The sequence below is a fragment of the Acipenser ruthenus genome, unplaced genomic scaffold (assembly GCF_902713425.1).
Source record: "Acipenser ruthenus unplaced genomic scaffold, fAciRut3.2 maternal haplotype, whole genome shotgun sequence".
Classification (NCBI taxonomy): Eukaryota; Metazoa; Chordata; class Actinopteri; order Acipenseriformes; family Acipenseridae; genus Acipenser; species Acipenser ruthenus.
In genome coordinates this window covers 3,625-18,048 of record NW_026707929.1, presented here as the reverse complement: position 1 = coordinate 18,048, position 14,424 = coordinate 3,625, and the positions used below count along the sequence as shown (strand labels likewise).

General features: G+C 53.5%; 1 protein-coding gene across 1 annotated transcript; it reads right to left on the bottom strand.

Annotated features, from left to right (window-relative positions):
* Positions 1-28: 28 nt before the first annotated feature.
* On the bottom strand, positions 29-11,954 carry LOC131728527 (SID1 transmembrane family member 2-like; the record flags this gene model as incomplete). The annotated part of the gene is made up of 8 exons (XM_059019534.1): positions 29-5,523; positions 5,846-5,951; positions 8,130-8,176; positions 8,289-8,365; positions 9,993-10,101; positions 10,245-10,381; positions 11,451-11,568; positions 11,831-11,954. Coding segments are annotated over 8 exons (826 nt in total), but the record flags the coding sequence as incomplete, so codon positions are not given.
* Between the last annotated feature and the right edge of the window lie 2,470 nt (positions 11,955-14,424).

Below are 14,424 nucleotides of genomic sequence, written 5' to 3'. Positions count from 1 at the left end.
CACCACAAACACATGTACACAGCGAGGGTACAGAGGGAGGGAAGGAGCTGGATCCGCTCGCCACTGCGCAGCTGAGGAGAGACAACCAGGGTTACACCACAAACACATGTACACAGCGAGGGTACAGAGGGAGGGAAGGAGCTGGATCCGCTCGCCACTGCGCAGCTGAGGAGAGACAACCAGGGTTACACCACAAACACATGTACACAGCGAGGGTACAGAGGGAGGGAAGGAGCTGGATCCGCTCGCCACTGCGCAGCTGAGGAGAGACAACCAGGGTTACACCACAAACACATGTACACAGCGAGGGTACAGAGGGAGGGAAGGAGCTGGATCCGCTCGCCACTGCGCAGCTGAGGAGAGACAACCAGGGTTACACCACAAACACATGTACACAGCGAGGGTACAGAGGGAGGGAAGGAGCTGGATCCGCTCGCCACTGCGCAGCTGAGGAGAGACAACCAGGGTTACACCACAAACACATGTACACAGCGAGGGTACAGAGGGAGGGAAGGAGCTGGATCCGCTCGCCACTGCGCAGCTGAGGAGAGACAACCAGGGTTACACCACAAACACATGTACACAGCGAGGGTACAGAGGGAGGGAAGGAGCTGGATCCGCTCGCCACTGCGCAGCTGAGGAGAGACAACCAGGGTTACACCACAAACACATGTACACAGCGAGGGTACAGAGGGAGGGAAGGAGCTGGATCCGCTCGCCACTGCGCAGCTAAGGAGAGACAACCAGGGTTACACCACAAACACATGTACACAGCGAGGGTACAGAGGGAGGGAAGGAGCTGGATCCGCTCGCCACTGCGCAGCTGAGGAGAGACAACCAGGGTTACACCACAAACACATGTACACAGCGAGGGTACAGAGGGAGGGAAGGAGCTGGATCCGCTCGCCACTGCGCAGCTGAGGAGAGACAACCAGGGTTACACCACAAACACATGTACACAGCGAGGGTACAGAGGGAGGGAAGGAGCTGGATCCGCTCGCCACTGCGCAGCTGAGGAGAGACAACCAGGGTTACACCACAAACACATGTACACAGCGAGGGTACAGAGGGAGGGAAGGAGCTGGATCCGCTCGCCACTGCGCAGCTGAGGAGAGACAACCAGGGTTACACCACAAACACATGTACACAGCGAGGGTACAGAGGGAGGGAAGGAGCTGGATCCGCTCGCCACTGCGCAGCTGAGGAGAGACAACCAGGGTTACACCACAAACACATGTACACAGCGAGGGTACAGAGGGAGGGAAGGAGCTGGATCCGCTCGCCACTGCGCAGCTGAGGAGAGACAACCAGGGTTACACCACAAACACATGTACACAGCGAGGGTACAGAGGGAGGGAAGGAGCTGGATCCGCTCGCCACTGCGCAGCTGAGGAGAGACAACCAGGGTTACACCACAAACACATGTACACAGCGAGGGTACAGAGGGAGGGAAGGAGCTGGATCCGCTCGCCACTGCGCAGCTGAGGAGAGACAACCAGGGTTACACCACAAACACATGTACACAGCGAGGGTACAGAGGGAGGGAAGGAGCTGGATCCGCTCGCCACTGCGCAGCTAAGGAGAGACAACCAGGGTTACACCACAAACACATGTACACAGCGAGGGTACAGAGGGAGGGAATGAGATGGATCCGCTCGCCACTGCGCAGCTGAGGAGAGACAACCAGGGTTACACCACAAACACATGTACACAGCGAGGGTACAGAGGGAGGGAAGGAGCTGGATCCGCTCGCCACTGCGCAGCTGAGGAGAGACAACCAGGGTTACACCACAAACACATGTACACAGCGAGGGTACAGAGGGAGGGAAGGAGCTGGATCCGCTCGCCACTGCGCAGCTGAGGAGAGACAACCAGGGTTACACCACAAACACATGTACACAGCGAGGGTACAGAGGGAGGGAATGAGATGAATCCGCTCGCCACTGCGCAGCTGAGGAGAGACAACCAGGGTTACACCACAAACACATGTACACAGCGAGGGTACAGAGGGAGGGAAGGAGCTGGATCCGCTCGCCACTGCGCAGCTGAGGAGAGACAACCAGGGTTACACCACAAACACATGTACACAGCGAGGGTACAGAGGGAGGGAAGGAGCTGGATCCGCTCGCCACTGCGCAGCTGAGGAGAGACAACCAGGGTTACACCACAAACACATGTACACAGCGAGGGTACAGAGGGAGGGAATGAGATGAATCCGCTCGCCACTGCGCAGCTAAGGAGAGACAACCAGGGTTACACCACAAACACATGTACACAGCGAGGGTACAGAGGGAGGGAAGGAGCTGGATCCGCTCGCCACTGCGCAGCTGAGGAGAGACAACCAGGGTTACACCACAAACACATGTACACAGCGAGGATACAGAGGGAGGGAAGGAGCTGGATCCGCTCGCCACTGCGCAGCTGAGGAGAGACAACCAGGGTTACACCACAAACACATGTACACAGCGAGGGTACAGAGGGAGGGAAGGAGCTGGATCCGCTCGCCACTGCGCAGCTGAGGAGAGACAACCAGGGTTACACCACAAACACATGTACACAGCAAGGGTACAGAGGGAGGGAAGGAGCTGGATCCGCTCGCCACTGCGCAGCTAAGGAGAGACAACCAGGGTTACACCACAAACACATGTACACAGCGAGGGTACAGAGGGAGGGAATGAGATGAATCCGCTCGCCACTGCGCAGCTGAGGAGAGACAACCAGGGTTACACCACAAACACATGTACACAGCGAGGGTACAGAGGGAGGGAAGGAGCTGGATCCGCTCGCCACTGCGCAGCTGAGGAGAGACAACCAGGGTTACACCACAAACACATGTACACAGCGAGGGTACAGAGGGAGGGAAGGAGCTGGATCCGCTCGCCACTGCGCAGCTGAGGAGAGACAACCAGGGTTACACCACAAACACATGTACACAGCGAGGGTACAGAGGGAGGGAATGAGATGAATCCGCTCGCCACTGCGCAGCTGAGGAGAGACAACCAGGGTTACACCACAAACACATGTACACAGCGAGGGTACAGAGGGAGGGAAGGAGCTGGATCCGCTCGCCACTGCGCAGCTGAGGAGAGACAACCAGGGTTACACCACAAACACATGTACACAGCGAGGGTACAGAGGGAGGGAAGGAGCTGGATCCGCTCGCCACTGCGCAGCTGAGGAGAGACAACCAGGGTTACACCACAAACACATGTACACAGCGAGGGTACAGAGGGAGGGAATGAGATGAATCCGCTCGCCACTGCGCAGCTAAGGAGAGACAACCAGGGTTACACCACAAACACATGTACACAGCGAGGGTACAGAGGGAGGGAAGGAGCTGGATCCGCTCGCCACTGCGCAGCTGAGGAGAGACAACCAGGGTTACACCACAAACACATGTACACAGCGAGGATACAGAGGGAGGGAAGGAGCTGGATCCGCTCGCCACTGCGCAGCTGAGGAGAGACAACCAGGGTTACACCACAAACACATGTACACAGCGAGGGTACAGAGGGAGGGAAGGAGCTGGATCCGCTCGCCACTGCGCAGCTGAGGAGAGACAACCAGGGTTACACCACAAACACATGTACACAGCGAGGGTACAGAGGGAGGGAAGGAGCTGGATCCGCTCGCCACTGCGCAGCTGAGGAGAGACAACCAGGGTTACACCACAAACACATGTACACAGCGAGGGTACAGAGGGAGGGAATGAGCTGGATCCGCTCGCCACTGCGCAGCTGAGGAGAGACAACCAGGGTTGCACCACAAACACATGTACACAGCGAGGATACAGAGGGAGGGAAGGAGCTGGATCCGCTCGCCACTGCGCAGCTGAGGAGAGACAACCAGGGTTACACCACAAACACATGTACACAGCGAGGGTACAGAGGGAGGGAAGGAGCTGGATCCGCTCGCCACTGCACAGCTGAGGAGAGACAACCAGGGTTACACCACAAACACATGTACACAGCGAGGGTACAGAGGGAGGGAATGAGATGAATCCGCTCGCCACTGCGCAGCTGAGGAGAGACAACCAGGGTTACAACACAAACACATGTACACAGCGAGGGTACAGAGGGAGGGAATGAGATGAATCCGCTCGCCACTGCACAGCTGAGGAGAGACAACCAGGGTTACACCACAAACACATGTACACAGCGAGGGTACAGAGGGAGGGAATGAGATGAATCCGCTCGCCACTGCGCAGCTAAGGAGAGACAACCAGGGTTACACCACAAACACATGTACACAGCGAGGGTACAGAGGGAGGGAAGGAGCTGGATCCGCTCGCCACTGCGCAGCTGAGGAGAGACAACCAGGGTTACACCACAAACACATGTACACAGCGAGGGTACAGAGGGAGGGAAGGAGCTGGATCCGCTCGCCACTGCGCAGCTGAGGAGAGACAACCAGGGTTACACCACAAACACATGTACACAGCGAGGGTACAGAGGGAGGGAAGGAGCTGGATCCGCTCGCCACTGCGCAGCTGAGGAGAGACAACCAGGGTTACACCACAAACACATGTACACAGCGAGGGTACAGAGGGAGGGAATGAGATGAATCCGCTCGCCACTGCGCAGCTAAGGAGAGACAACCAGGGTTACACCACAAACACATGTACACAGCGAGGGTACAGAGGGAGGGAAGGAGCTGGATCCGCTCGCCACTGCGCAGCTGAGGAGAGACAACCAGGGTTACACCACAAACACATGTACACAGCGAGGATACAGAGGGAGGGAAGGAGCTGGATCCGCTCGCCACTGCACAGCTGAGGAGAGACAACCAGGGTTACACCACAAACACATGTACACAGCGAGGGTACAGAGGGAGGGAAGGAGCTGGATCCGCTCGCCACTGCGCAGCTGAGGAGAGACAACCAGGGTTACACCACAAACACATGTACACAGCGAGGATACAGAGGGAGGGAAGGAGCTGGATCCGCTCGCCACTGCGCAGCTGAGGAGAGACAACCAGGGTTACACCACAAACACATGTACACAGCGAGGATACAGAGGGAGGGAATGAGATGAATCCGCTCGCCACTGCACAGCTGAGGAGAGACAACCAGGGTTACACCACAAACACATGTACACAGCGAGGGTACAGAGGGAGGGAAGGAGCTGGATCCGCTCGCCACTGCGCAGCTGAGGAGAGACAACCAGGGTTACACCACAAACACATGTACACAGCGAGGATACAGAGGGAGGGAATGAGATGAATCCGCTCGCCACTGCACAGCTGAGGAGAGACAACCAGGGTTACACCACAAACACATGTACACAGCGAGGGTACAGAGGGAGGGAATGAGATGAATCCGCTCACCACTGCACAGCTGAGGAGAGACAACCAGGGTTACACCACAAACACATGTACACAGCGAGGGTACAGAGGGAGGGAATGAGATGAATCCGCTCACCACTGCACAGCTGAGGAGAGACAACCAGGGTTACACCACAAACACATGTACACAGCGAGGGTACAGAGGGAGGGAAGGAGCTGGATCCGCTCGCCACTGCGCAGCTGAGGAGAGACAACCAGGGTTACACCACAAACACATGTACACAGCGAGGGTACAGAGGGAGGGAATGAGATGAATCCGCTCGCCACTGCACAGCTGAGGAGAGACAACCAGGGTTACACCACAAACACATGTACACAGCGAGGGTACAGAGGGAGGGAATGAGATGAATCCGCTCACCACTGCGCAGCTGAGGAGAGACAACCAGGGTTACACCACAAACACATGTACACAGCGAGGGTACAGAGGGAGGGAATGAGCTGGATCCAGAAACAAGGCGACAGGGACTCCTGCATGCAGCATGGCGTGTGTCCCGGGGCTCACCTTCATGATGATGTAGAAGGCGAAGTACAGCAGCAGGTTACAGATCCCGATGGCCAGCAGGTAGGAGGCAAAGTCGTTGGGTCGAACGATCAGGCCGAACGCTGCCCTGCAACACAGAACACAGAGCAATCAGCAAGAGAGTCCCTCACCCCAGACAGGACAGAGAGCAATCAGCAACAGAGTCCCTCACCCCAGACAGGACAGAGAGCAATCAGCAAGAGAGTCCCTCACCCCAGACAGAGCACAGAGCAATCAGTAACAGAGCCCCTCACCCCAGACAAGACACAGAGCAATCAGCAACAGAGCCCCTCACCCCAGACAGGACAGAGAGCAATCAGCAACAGAGCCCCTCACCCCAGACAGGACAGAGAGCAATCAGCAACAGAGCCCCTCACCCCAGACAGGACAGAGAGCAATCAGCAAGAGAGCCCCTCACCCCAGACAGGACAGAGAGCAATCAGCAACAGAGCCCCTCACCCCAGACAGAACACAGAGCAATCAGCAACAGAGCCCCTCACCCCAGACAGGACAGAGAGCAATCAGCAACAGAGCCCCTCACCCCAGACAGGACACAGAGCAATCAGCAAGAGAGTCCCTCACCCCAGACAGAGCACAGAGCAATCAGCAACAGAGCCCCTCACCCCAGACAGGACAGAGAGCAATCAGTAACAGAGCCCCTCACCCCAGACAGGACAGAGAGCAATCAGCAACAGAGCCCCTCACCCCAGACAGGACACAGAGCAATCAGCAACAGAGCCCCTCACCCCAGACAGGACAGAGAGCAATCAGCAACAGAGCCCCTCACCCCAGACAGGACAGAGAGCAATCAGCAAGAGAGCCCCTCACCCCAGACAGGATAGAGAGCAATCAGCAACAGAGCCCCTCACCCCAGACAGAACACAGAGCAATCAGCAACAGAGCCCCTCACCCCAGACAGAGCACAGAGCAATCAGCAAGAGAGTCCCTCACCCCAGACAGGACAGAGAGCAATCAGTAACAGAGCCCCTCACCCCAGACAGGACAGAGAGCAATCAGTAACAGAGCCCCTCACCCCAGACAGAACAGAGAGCAATCAGTAACAGAGCCCCTCACCCCAGACAGAACACAGAGCAATCAGGAACAGAGCCCCTCACCCCAGACAGAGCACAGAGCAATCAGCAACAGAGTCCCTCACCCCAGACAGGACACAGAGCAATCAGCAACAGAGCCCCTCACCCCAGACAGAGCACAGAGCAATCAGCAACAGAGCCCCTCACCCCAGACAGGACAGAGAGCAATCAGCAAGAGAGCCCCTCACCCCAGACAGGACAGAGAGCAATCAGCAACAGAGCCCCTCACCCCAGACAGGACAGAGAGCAATCAGCAACAGAGCCCCTCACCCCAGACAGGACAGAGAGCAATCAGCAAGAGAGCCCCTCACCCCAGACAGAACACAGAGCAATCAGGAACAGAGCCCCTCACCCCAGACAGAGCACAGAGCAATCAGCAACAGAGTCCCTCACCCCAGACAGGACACAGAGCAATCAGCAACAGAGCCCCTCACCCCAGACAGAGCACAGAGCAATCAGCAACAGAGCCCCTCACCCCAGACAGGACAGAGAGCAATCAGCAAGAGAGCCCCTCACCCCAGACAGGACAGAGAGCAATCAGCAACAGAGCCCCTCACCCCAGACAGGACAGAGAGCAATCAGCAACAGAGCCCCTCACCCCAGACAGAGCACAGAGCAATCAGCAACAGAGCCCCTCACCCCAGACAGGACAGAGAGCAATCAGCAAGAAAGCCCCTCACCCCAGACAGGACAGAGAGCAATCAGCAACAGAGCCCCTCACCCCAGACAAGACAGAGAGCAATCAGCAACAGAGCCCCTCACCCCAGACAGAACACAGAGCAATCAGCAACAGAGTCCCTCACCCCAGACAGAGCACAGAGCAATCAGCAACAGAGCCCCTCACCCCAGACAGGACACAGAGCAATCAGCAAGAGAGTCCCTCACCCCAGACAGGACAGAGAGCAATCAGCAACAGAGCCCCTCACCCCAGACAGGACAGAGAGCAATCAGCAACAGAGCCCCTCACCCTAGGCAGAACACATTACCCACCACACAAGGAACTGAACCACACTACACCAGCCCCTATAACAACCACTGTTACTGATGCACCCTTTCACTGATCTGCTGAAAACCACAGGTGCAGGAGTGTCCGTGTGTGTCTCAGTGCACAGTGTAATTGTATTGTAATTGAAATTGTACATGTATATACAAGCCAAGAGCAGCTGGACACTCACAGGGACCAGTTGACGATGTTCCCCATCACCAGCAGCACCATGCGGTCCTGAAACAGAGAAGTGCAGTCAGAGACCTCTCTCACCCTGTGGCAATGCCAGTAAAGACCACTATCACTGGAACTGCATGTGACTGTGCAGAGACAGAGAGACAGTACTCACAATGTACATGGGTCCACTGCACTGCCGGATACAGTCTGTGTACACAACGTACAGGATCCTGCGCAGGATACCAGAGTCTGCAACACAGCAACACAACCCTGTCACACTGCAACACAGCCCTTACACAACACTGTCACATTGCAACACAACCCTGTCACACTGCAACACAACCCTGTCACACTGCAACACAGCCCTGTCACACTGCAACACAGCCCTTACACAACACTGTCACATTGCAACACAACCCTGTCACACTGCAACACAACCCTGTCACACTGCAACACAGCCCTGTCACACTGCAACACAACACTGTCACACAGCAACACAACCCTGTCACACTGCAACACAACCCTGTCACACTGCAACACAACCCTTACACAACACTGTCACATTGCAACACAACCCTGTCACACTGCAACACAACCCTGTCACACTGCAACACAGCCCTGTCACACTGCAACACAGCCCTTACACAACACTGTCACATTGCAACACAACCCTGTCACACTGCAACACAACCCTGTCACACTGCAACACAGCCCTGTCACACTGCAACACAACCCTGTCACAACCCTGTCACATTGCAACACAACCCTGTCACACTGCAACACAACCCTGTCACACTGCAACACAGCCCTGTCACACTGCAACACAGCCCTGTCACACTGCAACACAACACTGTCACACAGCAACACAACCCTGTCACACTGCAACACAACCCTGTCACACTGCAACACAGCCCTTACACAACACTGTCACATTGCAACACAACCCTGTCACACTGTAACACAACCCTGTCACACTGCAACACAACCCTGTCACACTGCAACACAGCCCTGTCACACTGCAACACAACCCTGTCACAACCCTGTCACATTGCAACACAACCCTGTCACACTGCAACACAACCCTGTCACACTGCAACACAACCCTGTCACACTGCAACACAGCCCTTACACAACACTGTCACATTGCAACACAACACTGTCACACTGCAACACAACCCTGTCACACTGCAACATGAACCTCAAACAACTGTCACACTGCAACATGAACCTCAAACAACACTGTCACACTGCAACATGAACCTCAAACAACACTGTCACACTGCAACATGAACATCACACAACCCTGTCACACTGCAACATGAACCTCACACAACACTGTCACACTGCAACATGAACCTCACACAACACAACCCTGTCACAACCCTGTCACACTGCAACATGAACCTCAAACAACACTGTCACACTGCAACATGAACCTCAAACAACACTGTCACACTGCAACATGAACATCACACAACCCTGTCACACTGCAACATGAACCTCACACAACACAACCCTGTCACAACCCTGTCACACTGCAACATGAACCTCAAACAACACTGTCACACTGCAACATGAACATCACACAACCCTGTCACACTGCAACATGAACCTCACACAACACTGTCACACTGCAACATGAACCTCACACAACACAACCCTGTCACAACCCTGTCACACTGCAACATGAACCTCAAACAACACTGTCACACTGCAACATGAACCTCAAACAACACTGTCACACTGCAACATGAACCTCAAACACTGTCACACTACAACATGAACCTCACACAACACTGTCACACTGCAACATGAACCTCACACAAAACTGTCACACTGCAACATGAACAGACAGACAGACAGACGGACGGCTCACCCAGTTTCCAGCGGCCCATGTAGTAAAGCTGAGTGCTGAGCAGCAGGGTGGCCAAGATGTGAATGACAGAGAACACGATCCAGAACACAGAGTTCCCTTTCCCAAAGACCTGCGGGGGGACCACAACGGGATGAGCACACACAACAGCACAAATGAGTGTAGTAATAATAACCCTAGGAATCCCACTATCCCTGCAGGAGGATGGCAGCGTGGTGCGTTCCATCCCGTGCCTGCGCTTGTCCACTCACTCACCACTCCCAGCACAGAGAAGAAGATGACCATGGCCAGGCAGGCGTAGGCACTGTAGGCACTGGCATTGATATCGGGGTGTCTCTTCTCATAGAGCTTCAGCATGCAGAGCCCAGCGATCATATACATGAACGAGGTGTCTGGAGAGGAGAGAGGAGAGGTGAGAGAGAGAGAGAGAGGAGATGAGAGAGAGAGAGAGAGAGAGAGAGAGAGAGGAGAGAGAGAGAGAAGAGAGGAGAGGAGAGGAGAGGAGAGGGTCAGCTGCAGGGACTATGTTTCTGTCCACATGTATACACTGCTATTGTCTACACATCACTAGGGTTTATTTTTTATTTATTTGAATTTATTTTTGAAGTTGAACAGCTGGAAGTTGGTGTTGTTACGATAGCTGGACGGGCAAGTTGAAAGCCGGGACACACAGTGTCAGACAGGGAGACAGGGAGGCAGACAGACAGGGGGGCAGACAGGGAGACAGACAGACAGACAGGGAAGCAGACAGACAGGGGGGCAGGCAGGGAGACAGACAGACAGACAGGGAGGCAGACAGACAGAGAGGCAGGCAGGGAGGCAGACAGACAGACAGGGAGACAGACAGACAGACAGGGAGGCAGACAGACAGACAGGGAGGCAGACAGACAGACAGGGAGGCAGACAGACAGGGGGGCAGGCAGGGAGGCAGACAGACAGACAGGGAAGCAGACAGACAGAGAGGCAGGCAGGGAGGCAGACAGACAGACAGGGAGGCAGACAGACAGAGAGGCAGGCAGGGAGACAGACAGACAGACAGGGAGGCAGACAGACAGAGATGCAGGCAGGGAGACAGACAGACAGACAGGGAGGCAGACAGACAGAGAGGCAGGCAGGGAGACAGACAGACAGACAGACAGGCAGACAGACAGAGATGCAGGCAGGGAGACAGACAGACAGACAGGGAGGCAGACAGACAGAGAGGCAGGCAGGGAGACAGACAGACAGACAGGGAGGCAGACAGACAGAGAGGCAGGCAGGGAGACAGACAGACAGACAGGGAGGCAGACAGACAGGAGGGCAGACAGACAGACAGAGAGGCAGGCAGGGAGACAGACAGACAGGGAAGCAGACAGACAGAGAGGCAGGCAGGGAGGCAGACAGACAGACAGGGAAGCAGACAGACAGGGGGACAGGCAGGGAGGCAGACAGACAGACAGGGAGGCAGGCAGGCGTGCTCACCGAACTGGAAGTTGGTGTAGTTTGGGCACACGTGGTAGCAGGCACTGAGCAGCCCCTCCATCATCAGAGCCGTGCCCATGGCGTAGAACAGACCAAAGTGCTTCGGGATCCCACACTCCTGAGAGCAAAACAACAGGGAGGCAGGGAGAAGGTGAAGAAGCTACTACAAGGGGGACTCGTGCGTGTCCAACCGTGTGCTTTCGCTCGTCTCTGCAGTCTTGCTATAGTGACGCAGACGGGAGTTTTCTGAGTAATATAGGACTGTCTGCTAGTGGTGTTGTGGTACAGTTTATACAGCTCAACAGCGCACTCTTGAGGAGAATGTCATTCTGCAGGCTGAGTGTTCCTGTATCTGTGTGTATCTGTGTATTCTCTCCTACCAGTGCAGCCAGCTCTTTGCGCTCCAGCGCCCTCTTGTGGAGAATGTCTTTCTGTAGCACGATGAGGAGGAACAGCAGCCCCAGCATGACGTAGCCCAGGTTACTCAGGATGTTGTTGAAGGCACTGCAGGCACAGAACACAAGGGGGCGCTGAGCACACTGTCAGCACGCATTCACAATACAACACTGAGCACACTGTCAGCACGCATTCACAATACAACACTGAGCACGCATTCACAATACAACACTGAGCACACATTCACAATACAACACTGAGCACACATTCACAATACAACACTGAGCACACTGTCAGCACGCATTCACAATACAACACTGAGCACACATTCACAATACAACACTGAGCACGCATTCACAATACAACACTGAGCACACTGTCAGCACGCATTCACAATACAACACTGAGCACACATTCACAATACAACACTGAGCACACATTCACAATACAACACTGAGCACACATTCACAATACAACACTGAGCACACTGTCAGCACGCATTCACAATACAACACTGAGCACGCATTCACAATACAACACTGAGCACACATTCACAATACAACACTGAGCACACTGTCAGCACACATTCACAATACAACACTGAGCACACATTCACAATACAACACTGAGCACGCATTCACAATACAACACTGAGCACACTGTCAGCACACATTCACAATACAACACTGAGCACGCATTCACAATACAACACTGAGCACACTGTCAGCACACATTCACAATACAACACTGAGCACGCATTCACAATACAACACTGAGCACACTGTCAGCACACATTCACAATACAACACTGAGCACGCATTCACAATACAACACTGAGCACACTGTCAGCACACATTCACAATACAACACTGAGCACACATTCACAATACAACACTGAGCACACTGTCAGCACGCATTCACAATACAACACTGAGCACACATTCACAATACAACACTGAGCACACTGTCAGCACGCATTCACAATACAACACTGAGCACACATTCACAATACAACACTGAGCACACTGTCAGCACGCATTCACAATACAACACTGAGCACACATTCACAATACAACACTGAGCACACATTCACAATACAACACTGAGCACACTGTCAGCACGCATTCACAATACAACACTGAGCACGCATTCACAATACAACACTGAGCACGCATTCACAATACAACACTGAGCACACTGTCAGCACACATTCACAATACAACACTGAGCACGCATTCACAATACAACACTGAGCACACTGTCAGCACACATTCACAATACAACACTGAGCACACATTCACAATACAACACTGAGCACACTGAGCACGCATTCACAATACAACACTGAGCACACATTCACAATACAACACTGAGCACACATTCACAATACAACACTGAGCACACATTCACAATACAACACTGAGCACGCATTCACAATACAACACTGAGCACACTGAGCACACATTCACAATACAACACTGAGCACACTGTCAGCACGCATTCACAATACAACACTGAGCACACATTCACAATACAACACTGAGCACACATTCACAATACAACACTGAGCACACTGTCAGCACGCATTCACAATACAACACTGAGCATGCATTCACAATACAACACTGAACACACATTCACAATACAACACTGAGCACGCATTCACAATACAACACTGAGCACACTGTCAGCACGCATTCACAATACAACACTGAGCACGCATTCACAATACAACACTGAGCACACATTCACAATACAACACTGAGCACACATTCACAATACAACACTGAGCACACATTCACAATACAACACTGAGCACACTGTCAGCACGCATTCACAATACAACACTGAGCACGCATTCACAATACAACACTGAGCACACTGTCAGCACGCATTCACAATACAACACTGAGCACACATTCACAATACAACACTGAGCACACATTCACAATACAACACTGAGCACACTGTCAGCACGCATTCACAATACAACACTGAGCACACATTCACAATACAACACTGAGCACACATTCACAATACAACACTGAGCACACATTCACAATACAACACTGAACACACATTCACAATACAACACTGAGCACACATTCACAATACAACACTGAACACACTGTCAGCACGCATTCACAATACAACACTGAGCACACTGTCAGCACGCATTCACATTACAACACTGAGCACACATTCACAATACAACACTGAGCACACATTCACAATACAACACTGAGCACACTGTCAGCACGCATTCACAATACAACACTGAGCACACATTCACAATACAACACTGAGCACACATTCACAATACAACACTGAGCACACATTCACAATACAACACTGAGCACACATTCACAATACAACACTGAACACACATTCACAATACAACACTGAGCACACATTCACAATACAACACTGAACACACTGTCAGCACGCATTCACAATACAACACTGAGCACACTGTCAGCACGCATTCACAATACAACACTGAGCACACATTCACAATACAACACTGAGCACACATTCACAATACAACACTGAGCACACTGTCAGCACGCATTCACAA